Raw genomic sequence first — 20,211 nt, forward strand, 5'->3', positions numbered from 1 at the left:
CACTAGAAGAGGGAGTGTCTATCCCTTCTGGAGAACTCTCCCATGCATTAGCTCAACTGAGATGAGAAATTAGCCTAGACCAGAAAAACAACTGACAGCTGGAAATTCTGTGAAATGAATCCCTTCTGTGCCAGAGGGTAAAATCTAAGTTGTAGGGTCAGGATAAATTTAATCTCCAAGAAATGACACTTTTCTAAATTAAAGTCATCGACCTTGCAGCTTCTACAAAAGGAGATTCAGAAAACAACAGAAAACAGAAGTACTACCAAACTCTTCTAAAACTGGAATAGAAACAACTGCTGTCCTCAGCACGGTAGGATGTCCTTAGTTTATACCAACAGGAAAAACGTTGTTTCACATGTGAGACCTGACAGTCAAAGGGGGAGGAAACATTTTGGTCCACCTGATAAATTCCATACTTACGCATCAATTGTTGGTATTGCATATTTTCCAGTGTTTGTTAGCATAGCACCCTTTGTGTTAGGATCTTTCACTTCCATCATGAAACTTCTGGGAATTCCTGTGCTCTTTTTAATCCTGGGAACGGACTCAAAATTTTTGTCCTGTTAAGAAAAGAAATTCAGACATATTTCATCCTAAAAGTCGCACTTAAATGACATTTCAATGATTACCCTAAGCAGCAAAATCCTTTAACCCTCTCCTTTTCTCTAACATGAGGACTGCATGGTTAAAATATTTATTTTCATAAACGAATACAGCCAGGATGTTTCAAAGGTTTAGCATCATTCTGAACTGAATAGATATTCATGTGGCTTAACTTCTGGCTCCTTAGGGGTTAAACATCCCCTAACTTACTATTCCATCAGGACAGAAACATTCATAGTACAAGTCAGACTGCAAGCTTATTTCAGTGCTTTGAATCAGTCACTGAAGAAACTTAAATTCACCTCTATGTATGAAGGTTCAATTCATACCTCATGCCTATCTTTAGTGACTAATGCTAACTGTCATGAATACTTAACCAGAGATAGTGTAATTAAAACGTAAATCTTCAATAGATTGGGTCAAGAGAAATATCCTCTCCTCTTGTAATACGAAGTATTAACAAATGTTAATGGTCATTTAAAAGTTAAAGAAAAAATTCCAATTAAACTGAAAAGTATCAATATATGAATGAAAGTACACAGAAAAAAATCTACGGACATATTTAATGCCAATGACCTAGGAAAATTAGGCAGTTTTATGTTTATAATTCCAGCTTTCCCTTTACATTTCAAGGGCTTTGTAATACTGTCTTACAACCTCTGTATCTCACCTCAGGAAAAATGATTCTTAATTTGAATGTTGATGTATTCATAAAGTAACTACATTAAAAAACAATAAAAACAAAACAAAACAAACAAAACTAAGTAATACCAGCAGTCCACTGTAATCTTACCCCATTTGTTGGGCAGTTCTTGATATAGTGGCCAGGTTTTCCACAACGAAAGCAAGTATATGATGGTGGAGGTGGACCCAAGGGTTTCTTCATGTAACTAAAAAAGTTTGGGAAAAACAAAAAATAAAAAGGTACACATGTGTATCTCCCCTTAGAGCAAACAACTCTACAATTTTTTCACAATCTTCAAAGAACAGATTTGACTTCAGCAACACTTACTTGATTGGATCATATTCATGGCCAGACTGTGACATCATAGCTTTTATTTTATCTTCTTCGGAAGCATTGGCTTCAGCCAGATTGGCAGTCTGTTTAACAGGTAATTATTTGACACACACATTAGAAACACATTTAAGTCCACACAGCCAAAGACAACACCACTCATCCAATCCTGTAAAGAGCAGCACAACTCTAGCTGAGGTTGCATGAAACAGCTGCTTATATAAAATATATTTGTCCTGAAGATGTTCTGGGGAGTCCTTATGCCATTACATGATGTTTATGTGCCTGTTAACCTACTTGAAGAGAGCATTCTTGGGCACTCAAAACCTTAGGCTCTGTTTGTACCTTACATAAAGACTTGTGTAACCAATCCAATTTTCTTCAATACAAAGTGGACTGAAGCTATGTGTAAGACCAAACAAACAAAAACCCAAAACCAACAAAAAAACCCACCAATATCTAGTATTTTTCAACCAATTTTATGCTCCAGACTATTTGAAGGAGAAGATATCCATTGTACATTCAATTCAGAAACACAGATGCCAAGTACTATTATTTACGTTTTGCAGCATTAAAAGGACACACAACTTGCTATTGCGAAGCTGTTTCTGCTTGCTGAAATCCAGCTTCTGACACATAAGCATTAAAAGGAATCAAGCTTTTTATAAACCCCCAGCAAGAAAAAAGACTTTTCAGTAGAAATTTGACCATAACGTACTGTAGAGTCCAAGCTGCATGCTCCTCCCAACACAATTCTTCATACTAAGTGCTTGAACTACAAGCAATAATGAAGGGTTTTTTTTCAAGTTGATTGTGTCCTTTTAACACACAAATTGTAATATAAACCTTATCTAGAGCTGTATTTTCTAATCATTGAAGCTAGCTGATTTTTAAGCAATATTTGTTAAAATGTTTTTTACACACTAGTCCAGATACAAGCAGGGTCTAAGGGAGTGACTGTAAATTATTTGAACCTTCAAGCACCTATCATTCAGATCAACCACTCATGTTCTTGGTTTTATATGCATTCATTCACAAAAGCAACCAACTAGTTTCAACATTTTATTAAATGGTTGTTTCATATACACAGTTTTTCTCAACATTAACATAATCCAGATCGACATCTATGAAACCGTTTCCATGAACATTTACAGAAAACTTTTACAAATACTTGACTAATTTGTTTGAACCCAAACGGTTTACAAAACACATCCAAAACCCACAAAACATTATTAGGAATAGACCAAAAGTCAAATATGGCATTTAATACATAGTAGTAATAAAACAGGAAACTGTTAACACATTGCCTCCAGGCTAAGCCAGTCTGCACTGAAGAGGTTAGGGTACGTAACAGTTTTGAGCTGCTTCGTTATGTTCCTGTGTTGTTCTAAAATGTTCAGATTTTGTTGAAAACTTAAATGTGCACACCGCTTGGACAGTTTCTCACAGTTTAGAATAAAACTTGACATGAGTTCACAGAACCAAGGACATGTTTAGGGACAGCACTAATGGAGACCAATTTCTTTAGGTGGCTACATTCCCTTTTTTTTTTTTTGGCCAGATGTATACAATTTAATTTCTGCAGTGGGTAGGGGAAAAATTTACCAGTGGGAAGGCTTCTCTTTCTTGGACATGAACTCCAGCTTTTCTTTTCAGAAGAACAAACTCTAGCTACTCTGCATTAGACCCTGCCTTCTCTAATCTTTGTAATTTAAAGACTGGTAGTTTAATTGGCTAGAACTAAGCCTTTTCCAAAGTGCAATCACTAGTGCTTTCCCAGACAAAGTTACACATTATTGAGCAAAAAATGCAAGCAGTTTCATAGCAAAACATGGCATTACAACAATTTCAGAAGGTCACGTGCTAATATGCCACACATACACATTGGTATATTCCTATAAACAATTAGGTACATTTACACAATTTACAGTCTGTGTTCAAACAAATTAGATCGTGTTGCCCACTATATATTCTACAACTTATGAAACTGTGCAACATTCAAGAATGGATCTATATCTATGAAGACTAGAAATTCAAAAATAACCATGCAATTGTCCATGTTACAGAAATGTTTGTATTTTGGCTGTTGCAAACCCCCCTGAAATGTCCATAACTTACAGCCAATTAAATTCTTCTGTAAAAATTGTGTTAGTTTCCAACGAAAAATTAACGAAACGTATGAAAAACGGTAAACAGCTTCTGAAGTGCTTCTTCTTTGTGTCTTGAAGATGAATAATACTGCAACATTATGTTGAGGCTGATAAGGTACTCCCCTTCAATCTTCCCAAACTGGGAACTACTCTTTACAGGATAGTATCAAATTTTACACACATTTTAAAGTTAAAATAAATACTTTAACTTATTAAAAATTAAAGTGTTGGTTTTTTTCTTCAAATTACAACAGTAAGCCAGCTATAGATCACAATATAAGATTTAAAATAGGAAGCAAACACTTTTTTTTTTTTTAAATATTTGACAAGAATATATATATATACCTTAGTAAGCTGGGCCAGAGAAATAGATGCAGAAGAGTCATCAATCTGTTCACAAAAAATTAAACACATATTCAAGTTCTACAATCAAAACATAGCAACAGTTAACCTCTACTGCAGTCTGAAAGTCTGCACTATATCATCTGTGTCTCTCTGGAAGAGGCATTTCTAACCTAGTGTAATTTGTATTTGTTCAAAACAAAGTCCAGACTTACAAGAGTTTAAGAGTGTCTATATGGTTAATGAGAAGAAACTAAAACAACCAAACCAACTGAGATCGACTTATTGCTCAAGACTATCTCAGAGGGATTTTTGTCAAATGCTCACAGCTGCATAAAAGTCAAAGGGGTAGGGAAACTGTCAATTTTCTGCTAAAAAGATTTTTTCAAAAAAAAATATTTGAGAAGGAAGCATCACTACAGGAAACTTATTTTCAGTGTAATTTGTAAATCAATTGCATAATGTTTCATCGTTTTTAAATGCACAGGGTTATGTTTTTGTGAACACAGCAGCTGCCTGTGAAAATAAAGCACAGGCATATTAGCTCTGAACCATGAACTCTGCCCCTCACATCGTTTAAAAATGCCAAACTCACCACACCCCACAAAACCCTAATAAAAATACCAATCCAAAACATCAGTCATAAAAACAACCCATCACTTTGCCTAGATAAAAAGCCAAACCTCCTTAAATCACTGAAATTAAGGTGTTTACCATGATAAAGTAGTCTATAAAAAATGAGAAAACTAATTTCTAGCATTATTTATTATTAGACCTCATACTATGAATTAGTTTGGGAAGTGTGAGCATTCAGTATTCTCCTTGCTATCAGACCAAAAATAGTTTTCAAATAGCAGCCTAGTACTAAATGCACAAGAGCAAGAAACATAAAGCATATTATTGATAACGAAAGATGGATTCAGAACATAATCCTGTCATTTTTTTTTCTATTGCAACCACTCTCCTCACTCAGCTACCTACAGGAACAGCTTGCAGGAATGAGCTCTTAAGGCCACTAGTTAACAATGGACTGCTGTGGCTACTGAGAACCAACACCGAAGTGTAGTTTTTCCACAACTGAAAACAGTTAACTCCCTTTCCTTTTCCAGTATTATGAATTATTGAATTATGTCACAGGCAGCAGTAAGCTTACACCAGTTAACGTTATCAGAAAGACATTCCGAATTCTGCTTATTATAAGTTGTTCAAAAAAAAGTAGAATAAAATTTCAGAATGTAAATTGAACAGCTCTCCTCAAGAGATCACAAAATTGATCAGAAAACATTAAAAACTCTTCCCTGAAAAAAACAAAAACAAAAAACCAACACTCTTGTACAACACTACCTAACATGGTGGAAGAACTCAAGGCAGTAGCTTTAGCAGACTGTAGGGGAAAAAATATCGACCCACAGAAGATGTTTCCTTACTCCAGTAAAGCACTGGTTTTAGTTAATCATTCCTTCCCTATATGTTTGGGAAAGCACATGAACATTACTACATTACTAACTGAACATATTTTTAAATTGTCTTTTGAAAAGACCTAGATCTGGAATAAGAGACCTTTTTTCCACTGCAACTCTTACCAGAAGATTCAACTTCCGTTCTTTTCAGAAGATTTTGTACTTATGTTTAAAAGGATGTCTGATTAAGTATTGTGAAGCTTTACACCCCATGTGTCACTCCTTTACATGTGGAAAAAAGAGGTCTCTCAAGGGAGGCACAACTGCTACCATTTTGTGTGTTTTCAGAGGCAACTAAAATATTAGGAAAGCTATCTATTGGAGCCTAGCAATCTAATGAGATATTAAACAGTCTAGTATTGACCAGTTACTGAAACAAAACCATTAATAAAATGTTAATTAGTGTTTATATTTTATTAGGAAACAGTATTGTTCGGCCTGCAGGCAACAGTCTAATTTCTTAAAGGAGATGATGGCACTCATTTCTACCAAACTGGTACCAAAAGCAGCAAACAGACAATGCACTATTGAGTAAGTGTGCCCAATGGCCATCTTCCAACAATCCTGCATTCTTTTCATTCTTTTTTTTTTTTTTTATCTTTACATTTCCATTGAAGTAGTTCCTGCCAGTCCCTCAAATTAGTGAAGCAGAAACAAAATCTCCAGGAATCTAGCGCACAGCCCTAAGATAATACTGCAGAAGAATCAGAGAAAGAAAACAGAACCGAGAGCCAAATGTATTAACTCTCGTTTCGTCCAGAAGACTAAACGGAAGCTAAAAAACAGCAAGCAGAAACTGGGACAGAAAATAGGGTAAAAGGCTAGTTTTGCTGCTAGTGTGGTATATCCAAATTATAATGGTTTCCTAAAACCTGAGATCTTAGCTAAACTGAAAATCCTGCCAGGAAGGATCGCAGTTGCATTCAATGGCACTGAAACAAGGGGCACAACTGTGCGTTTATGCAGACTCTAAGGATAAACAGAGATGCTTGCAGTTGTTGAAATACTAATGCTAAAACAAAAAGGATCCACTTCCTTGATTGGCTGTAATAACAGCATGACACCACTACAAATTTGGAAGCATAAAATAACAGCTAATATAAAACAGCAAGACAGTGAAAAAATGTTCGAGCCATAAGCTTTTGTGCATCCTTTTTGTTTTTCTTACTCACTTTAACTTTGCTGCTTATGCTTTACTTTTTAACAGTAACTGGTGAGCTTTCCAGTAATTTATTCCTACCACACTAAGATTCTGTCTCTACTTTGAAATACATACAGAAATAAATATATTTAAAAACAAACAAAAACTTTAGACAAAGATCTGAGCTGGCTTTAAAAGTAAATCTCACTGTGCTTCCAACACTAGAAGTGCCTGACACTGCAGTGTTTTTACAGTAATCTTTAATTTTCGTATCTAAGTACCCATCCATCTCCATACATATGTAAGACTTGTAAAGAGAGAGTTCCAAGGACGTTTCCACCCTCCCTATGCCTACCCACAGCCCAAATCAGGTAGTCAGAGCAAACAAGAGGGGAATATTTTTGCTTTCTCTTCCATTTACTTTAATCTGTTCTAACTAACACTAAGTCTTCCCCCCACCACTCCAGATACTTCTTTCCCATTTTTTTCTTTCTTTCTTTTTTATTTTTTGAGACGTCTATGTTAGCTTATGGTCAGATGCTACTTAAAAATGTAATACAGACATGCCAGGGAACACACAAGGCTAAAAGAATGTTAACTTTATTTATGAACATGTGATTTGTGTTTATACACATGCTAGTAAACAAAAAGGAAAATAACTGTTTTCAAGAAATAAAAACCCATCTGAATTAGATCAAATACTATAAACGTGGTTTACACAAATGCATTACATTAACTACTAGGGTCACTGGGCCAGTTTAACTAACTTGAACTCACAATGGGAGGCATTCACGTTGAAAAAGGAATTCGAACCAATCGGTGATAGAATTACGGATGTCAGATTCAGATTTAAGTCTTTTCAGACCTACATTTAAAAAGGTTTTCATCTGAGGTTGATTGCACACCACTCCATGGGAACCAGAGGCTGCATTCTTCACAGAACGCAGACACAGAGTTCATGAATTTCTAGATTAAGTTATCCTAACAGCTTAATGAGTGATCAGATCCAATGATCCAGGGTTAGTGTAATGCCTCACACCATTCTAGTGAAGAAAAAGCAGTTATACTTAAAATAAAGATGAAAAATAAAAAACACCGAGTAGTAATTTTTATACTGTAAGAACTATTTTGAAATCCGCAGTTATACATAATAGTTGACCCAAGTGGCAAATCAGTATCTAAGACCATTACCAATCAAGTATTTCCTCATGTACTTATCTATATTTTAGCAGCAGAGCAACAGCGTGTTTTCAAGCCTGAAGAAAAATGCTGCCCCCTTTTGCAAATGGAAATTCAAAATGGTGGTATACTAAAGAGAGGCTTAACCTTTGGGAAATTAAAGCAGCATCCAACCCTGAGGCCACCCAGATCCAAAAATATACTGCAGACGAAAGTTAAGAAAGATGACATGGACTTTATCCACAAATGCACCAGGCTCTAACCTTGTGCCAAAATTTTTATACCAGGTTTTAGATATTTTCGCTTGCAGTCAAACTATTAAACTAAACTGTTTCATTAGAGAAAGCAAAAAGACCAAACACAGAACTTTAGAATACCACTTTGTGTAGCAATGATATTCAAATTCATGTCTTCACATCTTTTCAAGACATTTATGTACTCTGAGGGGCCCAAACAATATCACTTCAATTTCAGTTTTAGGAATAAATACTTGAGTATTTAAGGACACAAAAAGGAATTATTTAGCTGCACAGAAATGTCCTCAGAAATTGTATGGGATATGCTGGTTTTGGTATTTGTTTGAACCCCCAAGTCAGAAATAAGAAACAATACCGAGTTTAACAATAATGGTTTCTCAGTGGTTTTTGATAACATTTTCAAAAACCATTAGGCAAAAAAGTATTTAAAAACAAAAGCTAAGTGATACAATGTGAAAATGGCAAAAAATACACTCCAAACATTTTTATTGCAAGAAACAAAAAGCACACAACAACCTATACAAACATACATATTACTAGCTATAGACAGACAGATGTAGAACATGGCACCATGTTCGATTGTGCAAACCTCAAACCTACATGATCTAAAAATGATCATACAGTATCTGTACAACACAAAGTCATACAGGAAATATTCTAGCATATTCAATATGAAATACAATGCATTACTAGGCACAAATACCAAAATTCACATTAGAACTGTGCAAATGATGGCATTACTCAGTTTTTACTATGCTGAATCAAATACATTGTATTTACAACATATACTATGTTTTGCTGGAAAATATATTAAGTTAATACTTGGAAAATTAATGCAAGGCTACATTGTTTATAATTAAGTGCAGTGTGTAGAAAAAAGTGTGAGATTGTGTTTTTACATACTGCTTTTGATGTTCCACTCACTGGTTCAGTTCGACTTCTAAAAGAAGAAATAAAGGTAATCAGAATTTAATAGAAAGCACTTGTATCCAACAAATAGCAGTGAAAACAGGTTATAAAACCTGAGCATCGAAACATTATGTTCTGGTAGTCTAATGAACGTAGAAATTTATTCACATACATAAACTGTTCTCCCTCGGTACATTCAGTGCAACTAAAAACAATCTCATTTCTACTTCGTTAAATATTATTTTAAGATTTACAGATATAGAACACAACAGTGCAAGCACAAGTCCTCAGGTATTTTGTCTCTGCTGTATCAGGAGCGAAAATATGAAGTCTGTACTACAGTTTTGTGTTCTTAATCAATGTTCTAAGCATGAAGCTAGCTTTAGCCAATCTGTATATCCTTAGCATTACAATTAGGTACCAGATACAATACTTTAATTTCTAAGAAGGAACAGTGATAGTCTAGACACTCTGAAGTACAAGTTTATTCAAGTGGGAAAACAAAACAAAACAAAAAAACAGTCATCTGATAAAGGAAGGAATAAAATAAAAATGACAGCAGCATAGTCTTTAGAGCTGTGTTTCTTTGTGGAAGCCCAAGCACTGTGTTCAGATATCTACTATATTTAGCCATGAAAGTGTCAAAATATTAAACGTGTTACATATGCTACATTGACTAAAAATAGTAGTAGAAATGTCACCTGAAAGCAGTTTCTAGGATTTTGTGCGATTTAGGAGTCCTGTGACAAAAAAAAAGGTCTTAATTGCCATAATTTGCTTTAAAATAATCTTGAAAATGCTACAATATTTTAGGAACTATTTCTTTAGTACATTTGAAAACTTGCCGAGATTCCACATACTGATTGATCTGTATCTGCATGCTACTTATGAATCAGGCATGCAACCACTACTATAGTTAACAAACAATTCATACATCATCCGAAGTGTCCCATGAGCAGAGGCAATTAAAGGCTGCTGTGGAATTTATGTACAAATTGAAAGGCTCGTGTTTCCTGCCGCTGCTAGAAAACCACTAGGCTCACAGTTAGAGCCACATACTCCCTGAAGATGAGGAAGTATAAGGAAATACTTTAGATTACCACACAATGGTTTCTTCATATGTTTACCTTGAGGAACATACTACAAGAGGAGTTAACACATTTTTGGAGGCCTCTCCACCATTGCAGCATACACTCATAATTCCTAAATGTTAACTACCCCATCACTTGTTTCTGTAGTATTTCCAGCTAGGGACAAAGCTCATCTGCCTGGTTAATTTTCAACATTAGAACAGCCGTGCAATTCTTTATCCCCACATACAGGTATTTAATTGATCTTTGATGCTAGCAGCATCTATCCTCTAATTTTACAACCGCATTACAATACCAGGAGAGGGTGCCATCCAACCAGAAATGGAGGATGCACTGACAAGACAGCACTAAGCATACGTACCTAAATTATGCCCTAAGACAAGGCAATGCTTATAAGCACAAAAATGTGGGGTCTAGAATTGCTAGGTAGAGCCTGAAAGCACTACAGCTACTTACAGCAGCAATGTGCTTAAGTTCATGTGCAGAGCCACACAAATTCAACTTTTTTGCATGCAAATGCTTCATGGGTACCAGGATGCTGCTGGACTGTTTGTTAGAGACATACTGTAACTCATCAGTACACCTTACTTATTGAGAACCAACATTACAAAGGCATAGCAAAACCACAAACCAATAACATTTACCAGTTGTGGTGGAGGGGCATATCTTTAAGGAGGTTGGAAAAGACAGCCATTCAAACAATACTAATGTGGCTGATGCAGAACTGGATTGTATGAATAAATGAATGACAGCACTAATCCTGTAGTCAGGAATGCGTTTGAACGCCTAATTTTAATCAATACATGTGCTTCTCTGTTCTTCGCGAATGCTAGGAATACAGATGAAAACCTGGAGCACAGATACCAGCTTAGGGTGAAACAGAAAGATAACTAGTAACGGTAGCATGCTGAACTGCTTACTGAGTTTCAAGTAAGGAAAGCTTTAGCTATGCCTTCACAGTACAGACACAAAAGGCAATAAACTTAAGGACATTGTTCTTTTTTTTTCCCCTTGCCTTAAACAACCATTGTCTTTAGGAAGCTAACAAAAATCACTTATGTACGAGACTTCTTGTTTGCATGGCTCACCAAATGGCAACCCTTGCTCCTTCCTCTATTGCTAGTATGCAAAAATAGCAGGTTTGGGCCATAAGAATACCTGCCACATCCCAAAAACAAAAATGCAAGAAAGTCACATGCTGAGAAGCAGACTCTACTGAGATGGGAACAAATTATAAATTTACAGCACCATGCATATTTGTGTCAACTGTAAAATAAAGAAGAGCAATATATATAATAAGGGATCTCCTCTTGTAGAGGAAACGGGATGTAAACCCATTCAGATCTCAGGTCTCAGAAAATGACCTTCCCCACTAAAAAGCCAATAGAACAGATTTTAAAAGTTACCACTGCTGGAGTTCAAACCCAATGCCCTAGTAGGTCTGAAAATATTAGCCTATTTTGGGACAGATATATGAAAATCTACTCCATTACAACAAAAACTAACGGCACCTTTTACAAGAAATATACAATCTGAATGCCTCTCACGAACTAAGATCAATCAAAAAATAAGTTAAGAAAACCCTCACAAAGGATGCAATGCTTTATGGATACTTACATAACGTATGTTTTGCTGGTAGCTTTAACTCCTCCAATAGGGATTCTTCTAACAATTACTGACGAGTTCTTAGGAATCAGGGCATTATCGTCTGTGTATTCTAAAAAAAAAAAAAACACACCACAAACACAGAAAAAGATTAGCAATAAGAATGCATATTAATATGTAATTAGACAGCACTTCTGAGCACCCTTTTACAGATATAAAAGTGGAATTTTACACGTAACAATGTACTTTCATTGTCTCGAAGTAAGAGTCTGCTTCTAAAAATGTCTTTACATTCATAATCAAATATAAGCAGCAAGATCATGGGTTTCGTGTTTTGTTTTTTTTTAACTAGTCTGAATGCCAACAGCAAAATGGTCTCAAAGGTCTCTTAAGGGGAGTCCCTGCTACTGCGTGAGGTTCTTTCCTGTTCTTGATTAAATTGCTTTTACTTCTATTAGGCTATAACACCAGCAGAGTTCTGGAGAAAAAGAAACCACAGCACAGTCATAAACCAAATTCTTAAGCCCAATTAGCTTGCCCTGTAACGGCACAGGGACTTAACTAAAGCTTGAAAACTTTCAGCCATTGCTTTCATAGTTGATAACTAAACCCAATTCACTTCTGCTGCTAGTGGTTGAGACAGAACACAGGAGAAGAGAACCTGCCGAATCTGTCCATTTCTTGGAGCTTAATTAATCAACAGCCACCAGGCTTTTCAGCTACTCAGGGCTTTAAATTTAAGTGGAAACTAAACTGGCATTGCTAGAAACTTTCTCACAGTCTTTGTGTTTTTTTTTTCCGCTTGCTTTCACAAACAGGCTAGAATTGGCTCAAATGAAAGTAGTACGTCTCCTCTTAAGCTAATTACCTGGCTAGAATTAACTACAAAGGGGTGAAATCTTTCCAGTCACTTTTTGCAGAGCAAAATAACTCAAAATTACTTACAAAGGCAGATTTCAAAAAGCTTTTAGAAAAAAGCGTGCCTGAAGCTATCCATGCTTTACCTTGGTTCACATCATACTGCTCTTTTGAAAAGGAGAAAACCTTTTGACCTTTTACAAAGGATGGCCCCCCAACTACCCGAGACACCGAGTAAGCTTGAAACACGCAGATCTATTAGAATGGCTTTTCTATTGTACTTACACAAGTCAGATATGCCCCTTCTGAAGCACTATCAGCAGCCAATCCCTATAACCTCCCTACAGTTTTAAATACTAAAAGCCCTTACCTTTGCAGACCGAATCAGAACCTTGGTGTGAAAACCAAAGACACCATGTATCTAGTCACGCACTGTCAGGGTGGTTTTCCCAGTGATCAAACACAAAATAAGAATATTTCATAATTTATGCTCCATTTTTCAGAATGTTTTTCCTAGAGACAAGTCTCCTTTAGACTGAAACACACCTACCAGAGAATCATTTCAACACTGAAATCAAAATGTTACTTCTATTTCCAGATGACAAAATGCTTCTACAGAAAACTGAGAAATCTTTTAGCTGAAACTAGTTCCTGATCTTCCCCAAGGGAACCAAAGAGCAGACTTCCTCTGAACTTCACAGCAGTTTAGAACTGTGTGAGAAAACAGTTCCTAATAAAATCCATGCAAACAGGAGCTTTTATAGAAGTCATATATCCTGAAACAACTGCTAGAGCTCTTTTCAAAAGGAAAATCTGACCATTACAAAGCTAGCAGTCAAGAAAGGCCTGAAATAGGACTTTTTGGAGACGTTCAAGGAATACTGAGACCTAGATAAGCAACTGAGAGATCCGGTGAGCTGCAGTTCCCAAAGTAGCTGTTTCTACCCGCTGAATGACGTCACGTACTGCATTGTTGCTGGTCTAGAAAACAAGCCACTGGATGGAGACGTCAGAGCTCTAGGATAAGCAACAGCGGCTCTACAAGAACATCAGAGTTTGCTATGCCTGTGCCACATGCAGAATTTGGAAGTCCTGCAGAAGGTTACAACTGGTACCTCTCCTACACTGTAAACACGAGAACAGCTGACTAGCCCAGCTGCATCTGTCTGGACACCAGCTGAAAGAAACAGGAAAGACACTGTTTGTGCATGACACATCTATAGACAAGGAATATTATGAGGAGCTGTTTTTGAAGTTTTTATCCACCATTCTCAAGCTCACAAGTAAAAAACGTTACAATTTTTGCACTTTCATACCAGATTATAACAGCCATAACTATTTCAAAAAGACACATTTTTCCTTTGAGAACTTATGCTTTTATTAGAAAACTTGTGCATTTTTTAAAATGTCTGTTCTTCCTTAACAGTGGAAATATGCTTCGTTTCTGTTCCCACTATAAGTCTGCTCTGTCTGTAAACTATTGTCTCCTATAGCCAAGGGATTTATCCACAAATTAAAAAAGCTTGCAGACAGGCCAAACAAGCATAAAACATCTATAGTACAGATGAAGAAGTCCTCTTTTAGTATTTGTGAAAATCTATTGACCCTTAGAAGAGATGCATTAACATTTGCCTTCTGAATAAGCTATCCTCGTGCGCATACATAAATTTCCTTGCTTTCAGTCTGTATGTTAAGTGTGCATTGAGGAAAGCTCCAGCCACCCAGGAACAAAATGATGTAAGAATGAATTTACTTTAAATGTTCATCTGTGCTTTTATTACATATTTAAACTGATCAACAGAAGAGCGATAATTCCTCACGAAGGAAAGACTTTATTTGTATAGGACACTTATTGGTATTTAGTAATTAAAATTATCCAATTTGCTTGTGACAGAGAATTTGTGGAAGACTGATCACATACAGGAGAGTGAGTAGCTGAGTTACTTCTGTGAGAGGACCCCATTCCAGTTGGCTTTAGTACCTTTATTTTTCCTTTGTCTTAACTATTTGAATGCGTTTTGGTGATGAAATTTTAATAAAAGTGAAGTAAAACAATGCAAAGTAAAAACTTAATTTCTTTTAAAATCGGACGAGGGCTAAAGCTGAAGAGCTATTCTCAAAGTCTCTGGAAACTTGTTCGCCTAATTTGAATTTAACAGACGCCAGCTTAGTCTAACAGCTCTAAGACTAAACCGGCATCTCCCAGCAGAAGCTTCTTCCCCATGGGCAGCAATATCCCCTAGCAGGGACTTGGCAACTCCCAGGATCTGCAAAATAGCGTCGCTCTGCAGACCCTGCCCCTGCACGTGACGGGACATCTGCAAAACGAGCGGTGAGATCACCCTCAACAAGGCCACTTTTCACACTTGTCCAAGCAGAGCTCGAGCAGAAGCGTTCGGCAAAGCAGGAGGTGACCGTTCTGTTGATTGCTATTCCCTTACGGTACAAAACTTGTTCTACTGACGGTGCCAGCCAGTAACTGGCTACTGGGCTTTTGTCAGCCTGACCTGTGATCAAAAATATGGATTCGATTAGTACAGAAAGCTTGCAAAAACGAAGGAAAAAATGGATGTTACATTAAGCAGAAGAGGTGTAACAGTGTAAAAACTGCTGTATCTTTTGTAAGAAAATAGCATACTTGAAAGAGACAAGAGAAAGAAAAGTTTCAAGGAATGGAGGCAAACAAGTTAAAAAAAAATAACTAATTTGCTGCCTCATACCTATGTAGAAATCTCAATTCAAAACCTGCACATCTGCGACCTTCCTGCAAAAATAGTATAAAATTCTGAAAATCTGATGGTTTTACTAATTTGCATCAAGTTTGTTCTGGATTTTATGGCCTGTTTTAATCCACCATGTTGAGTCTGGCAGGACTGCAGAAAGCATCTTTTGAGCACTACGTAGAGAAATATTTTCACCTGGATAAAGTACATATGCTCTTCAAAAACATCATTAGAAAGCGACCCTATAGGTGAAACCACCTTTGCTAGGCATCTAAGCTCTGCTTAATAGTGAGACAATATACTATCGGTGGAAAGATTTGAAGAGTAAAAGATGACAACCACCAGCAACATTCAAGATCGTCTCTACCAGAAAACAGTGCAACTCCCAAGAATGCCTTTTCTCCTTAGCACTTAAAATATGTTCCCTCATCTCATTTTTTAACTCTGTTCTTATCAACGCTCATTTGCACACTTTGCAGCAAGCAAAATGAGCTCTGCAGCTGGCACTGAAAGCACTGCCTCAGAACACCCTTACTGACGGAGCGGACTACTATTTCTAGGTGTTTAGCTTCCACCAACATAGGTATCCACGATCTCAGCTACCACTGGCACACCATCGTTTCCTGAATTAGCTAGTTCAGTTGCCCAAACGGCTCACAGATCTTTCGTTTCTGTCATTATGGTCTTGAAAGGAAGAGCTGACAAAAATCTAACAAACTTTGAGTCATTAATCTGACCACACTGACTGTCTGAAGCCTTAATGCCTTAGTGGCACCACGTGCCACTTCAGCCTGTGACTGGTGGAAGCGGAAGCAATGCCAGAGACAAGGTGAAGATTGACCAAACTGAGCCTGCCTTAAGCGCTTGGCAAAGGGACAATAATCTAGCTGACTCCACACTCCCAAGGAGGATGGATCCCAAACCTGCTGGTGACAGAGCTCAAGCAGCTGACTCCCAGACTGGCGCTGCACCCGAGCTCCACAACAGCTTTTGAACAGGTACACGACTTACACTCAGCTTCACCAGGGAAACCGGGAACTCCACATCTTTTCTGAAGGCTCTGCATAATAACACTGCGTGGCAGCCCAAGAATTAATTGCACTGAGGTGTAACCAAAGCAATCCCTGATACTGGCACTGCAATATAAACTTGTACAGTGAAGGACGAGGTTTAAAAATTGCTTAAATGTCTTATCTAATGTGCTAAGTTTGCATATTGTTGACCTTTCAGTAGACACCTCAGCAGCGAGACCAAGTGATTTTGGAGTTAGCATGAGTTTTTAAGACATCACATTGCGCATTACTAAAGCTGTCAAGTGCAGGCTGCAACAATGAACTCATGCAAGTCCCCAGTTCAAGAGAGTCTTTTAAAAACCCTATTCTTCCTTAAAACTATTCATCTCACCACGACCAGTTCCGAGTTAATCATTTTTTAAATTTATTCTGCCAGTTAAGAATGCTTTCCTTATACCTTCCCCAAGTGTTTTTGAGTCAGAATGCTTTGGGCAGAAAAAGACTATTCAAGAAACAAGAGTTCTAAAGTTTGCAGTTTTTCCACAAAAAATGCGGATGTTGTGAGAATATCTATTGTGAAAGACGGCAATCAAATTCAGATCAAATGAAGAGGAGTCACGTTTAAATACTCATTCTTGAGAACATGCCTTTTTTTTTTTTTGAAATGGGTCCCCACCATCCTTTTTGCCTTCCCAGCCTCTGAAAGAGTTCATCAGGTCATATTTTTTCCACTGATATTTAAGTTCCTATTTACTTTCAGCTTAAACTAGCATTCCTTTGATTACTAGAATTCCCTTATGAGAAGTGACAGTTACTGCATTTTGCAAGGTCAGAGTATTCTGAAACACCTGAACAAGTAGACCATTTGTAAGTTACACTTTGTTCTCTCCAATATAATTTTAACATCTCAGAACTCCTACACAGACAGAAGTTGTAAGAAACCAGTGCTTTACACCCATATTTAAGAATTCCAGACATGTCATTTAGGCAGAAGTCCTAATTTAATTTTTCCTTTATCTTTGAACGTGTTTAAATATCTACATCCAATTAGTAAGAAATGAAATTTCCAACTTCCTTTTTCTTTTTTTTTTTTTTAAGTGGAAATCACCCTTACAAGAACTTCAGTAAGTATCTGTGCTGCTAATACACCAAGTTTAGAATTTATTTAAAAAAAAAATAAATCACAACGGTCTAAGAGCAACACAAGGTACCTAGAAGAGGATCTTACTGCCTTGAAATGAGTGAAGCTCTTTAAGAGATAGGCTTTAACTCCATCTTTAGGCAACACTGCACTTAACATTGTAACATACTGAGGCAGATACTTTTTCTTCCCCGGATTCTGGCATGCATGAGAACAAGGCTTTGAAAACAAACTTTTTTAACAGGCTTCACCCCCCACCCCCCCAGTAGTAATTGGGCTCCATCACAGTGTTACCATCCAACTTTCTGGTTTTAAGGCTGTTTATTACAACTCTTACAACTGTGACTTCAGACAGCTGGCCAATCAGCCCGCTAGTATTTGTGAAACTTACAACACATTAGCGACTGCGGACAAAGTTTAGAGACCCTCCTGTAGCAAAGCCCTTAAAACAAATTAAACATTTTTCAAAAGGTTCTGACAATTTTATTCAATACTACTATAAAAAAAATAAAATCAACACTTCTGAAATGTATCTACCTACGTGTCACACAATACAACAAAATTCATCAGCAGCCCCTGAACATTGTGCTGTTAAGTCCCTTTACAGACAGACATCCTCCCGAAAATATATATTTTTTAATATTTGTAGACAATCAGCAAGCTTTAAGTCCAATCATTTTAAAGGCTAGGATTGAAGTTACAGTTACTGCAGTGTACATACATATTACCCAATTTGAATTTTACTGTGAAACAGGAGAAGGAAAAAAACTAGTACACATTTTAAAGAAAAGATTGCTGTAAAAATGTCACAGAATCACAAGGCGAACAGGAAAAAAAAGAGTTTACTGTATGAGAAATGAAAACACTTCAGAATTCTTTTTATTTCTGAAAAGCGACATCCCAAAGTCTTTAATCGCATCCAAACTTATCAAGATGGCAGATCATCACTATAAACTAAAGTATCATACTAGGCAATATAAAAGCTTTATCATCACTGACAATTGAGCACCATATTAGAATTTATGACATTTCCAAGAATTTCTTATTATGCTCTCTGTAAGTGCTGTGCCATCACCCTTCACCAGCATCCTAACATGGTTAGTACGTGGAACCAGGAAAAAAAAAAGTTACAAGTGAATGATGACACCATGCTCAATAGCACTTGAATGACAATGTCTTCAGTGAAAAAACAGGTTGCGTTAACAGGAAATTCCAAAGTATAGTTTACATACAGAGAACGCTTGTGGGTGAAGTGGTTTTAAAGGGTCTGTGAAGCTGCTGGTCACAGATACACTCTTAACAGAAGACACTGGGAGCGAGCCGTTTCCACAACAGCCACAAAGCCGATTTTCCAATATGGTGGAGTATATGGAAGTCACCAAACCCACTTTTTTTTCTTCAAATACGTTACCCATCTGTCCTATTCCTATCGCTTTCGGCTTTCTCCATCAATTTTCAAATAAATCTGGCAAATTTGCCACGAGCAGCTGCCCTCCCGCGTTCCCTTATCGTTTGAGCTGGAAGAGTTCGAAGGACCCCAAGCCCCCAAAACTTGTTTGGGCGCTACGCGGGCGCCCCAGCCGCGCGTCCCCCCGCGCCTCGCCCAGCACGGAGCCCTCCGGGCTGCGGCCTCCATCCAGGCCGCGGCTGCCGAGCTGGGCCCCGCCGCGCTCCGCTCGCCCCCCGGCCCCCGCCCGGCGCCGCGAGGAGCCAGCCGGGCCCCGGGCCGAGCCCCGGGCCGGGCCGCGCCGAGCCGCGGCGCCCCACGCACCTTCTTTGGTCTGGGCGTTGGTGATCTGCAGGTCGCAGTCGGCCGCCTTCAGCTTCTCGCGGGCCATGATCTGGCGCTTGAGGTCGCACAGGGAGATGTGGAGGCCGTCGAAGGTGACCGTGTCATAGTTGAGCTTGGACGAGAACTTGTAGTGCACGCACGACATGGCTGGGGCCGGGCGGCGCCCGCTGCGGGACGGCGGCGGCACGGCCTCGGCGCCGGGTGCGGCCCCGCGGCCAGGCGGGGCAGGGCAGCGCAGCGCCGGGCAGCGCGGGCCGGCGGCGGCCGGCGGAGGCTGGGCTCGGGCGGCGCTCAGGGGCCGCGCCGCTCCGCCATGGGCAGGCCGCGCGGCCTGGGCCGGGCTGGGCGGGCGGAGGCCTCAGCGCTCCATGGCGGCGGCGGCGGCGCCGCCAGGCCCCGGCCCCCGCCCCCGCCCCGCGACGACTCCGGCCCTCGCGATCGAGCTGGGCCGCGACGGCGGCGGCGTGCCCCCGACTCCTCCCGGCCGCTCGGCTCAGCCCGGTCCCGCTCCGCTCCGCTCCCGGCCCCTCGCGGCGGCGCCCCCCGGCCCGGCCCGGTCGCTATGGCGGCTGCGGCGCCCCCGCCTCGGCGCTCCTCCGAGGGGTTTCCCGGCCGCCAACCGCACGGGCCGCCGCGGGCGCCGCACTGCGCGTGCGCAACGGCACGCCGCGCCCACCCCACGTGACGCAGCGCAGTATGACAAAGCGGCCGCGCGGCACGCGTCACGTGGGCGTCGCCGCCACGCCCTCCCCGAAGGGCTGCGCGCGCCCCCCAGCGGAGCGGCCGTTGGCGGCCGGGGGGGCGATGGCGTCAGGTCCCGTGTCACCTCACGGAGCCACCTCGCGGTGTCAGCTCCCGTGTCACCTCACGGAGCCACCCCCCCGGTGTCACCTCACAGAGCCCCCCCCCGTGCCACCTCACTCCAGCCC

The 20,211-nt window shown here is 39.4% G+C and overlaps 1 protein-coding gene across 7 annotated transcripts in view; it reads right to left on the bottom strand.

The window, feature by feature from the left end:
* The window catches only part of RBBP6 (RB binding protein 6, ubiquitin ligase), a 33,585-nt gene extending 13,670 nt beyond the window's left edge, over nucleotides 1-19,915 (bottom strand). For 4 of the 7 annotated variants that reach the window (XM_066977346.1, XM_066977345.1, XM_066977344.1 and 1 more), the window contains exons 1-8: nucleotides 19,262-19,913; nucleotides 11,768-11,867; nucleotides 9,761-9,799; nucleotides 9,054-9,090; nucleotides 4,117-4,161; nucleotides 1,619-1,707; nucleotides 1,400-1,496; nucleotides 424-563 (exon numbers count right to left, since the gene is read on the bottom strand). In XM_066977346.1, the coding sequence (XP_066833447.1) occupies nucleotides 424-563; nucleotides 1,400-1,496; nucleotides 1,619-1,707; nucleotides 4,117-4,161; nucleotides 9,054-9,090; nucleotides 9,761-9,799; nucleotides 11,768-11,867; nucleotides 19,262-19,427 (713 nt within the window). In that variant the 5' untranslated portion in view covers nucleotides 19,428-19,913. Of the gene's footprint in view, nucleotides 1-423; nucleotides 564-1,399; nucleotides 1,497-1,618; nucleotides 1,708-4,116; nucleotides 4,162-9,053; nucleotides 9,091-9,760; nucleotides 9,800-11,767; nucleotides 11,868-19,261 lie in introns of all 7 variants that reach the window. The other 3 variants (XM_066977348.1, XM_066977343.1, XM_066977347.1) reach the window with 2 other exon arrangements.
* Nucleotides 19,916-20,211: the final 296 nt, after the last annotated feature.

This window comes from Anser cygnoides, chromosome 15 (genome assembly GCF_040182565.1).
Source record: "Anser cygnoides isolate HZ-2024a breed goose chromosome 15, Taihu_goose_T2T_genome, whole genome shotgun sequence".
In the NCBI taxonomy this organism is placed as follows: Eukaryota; Metazoa; Chordata; class Aves; order Anseriformes; family Anatidae; genus Anser; species Anser cygnoides.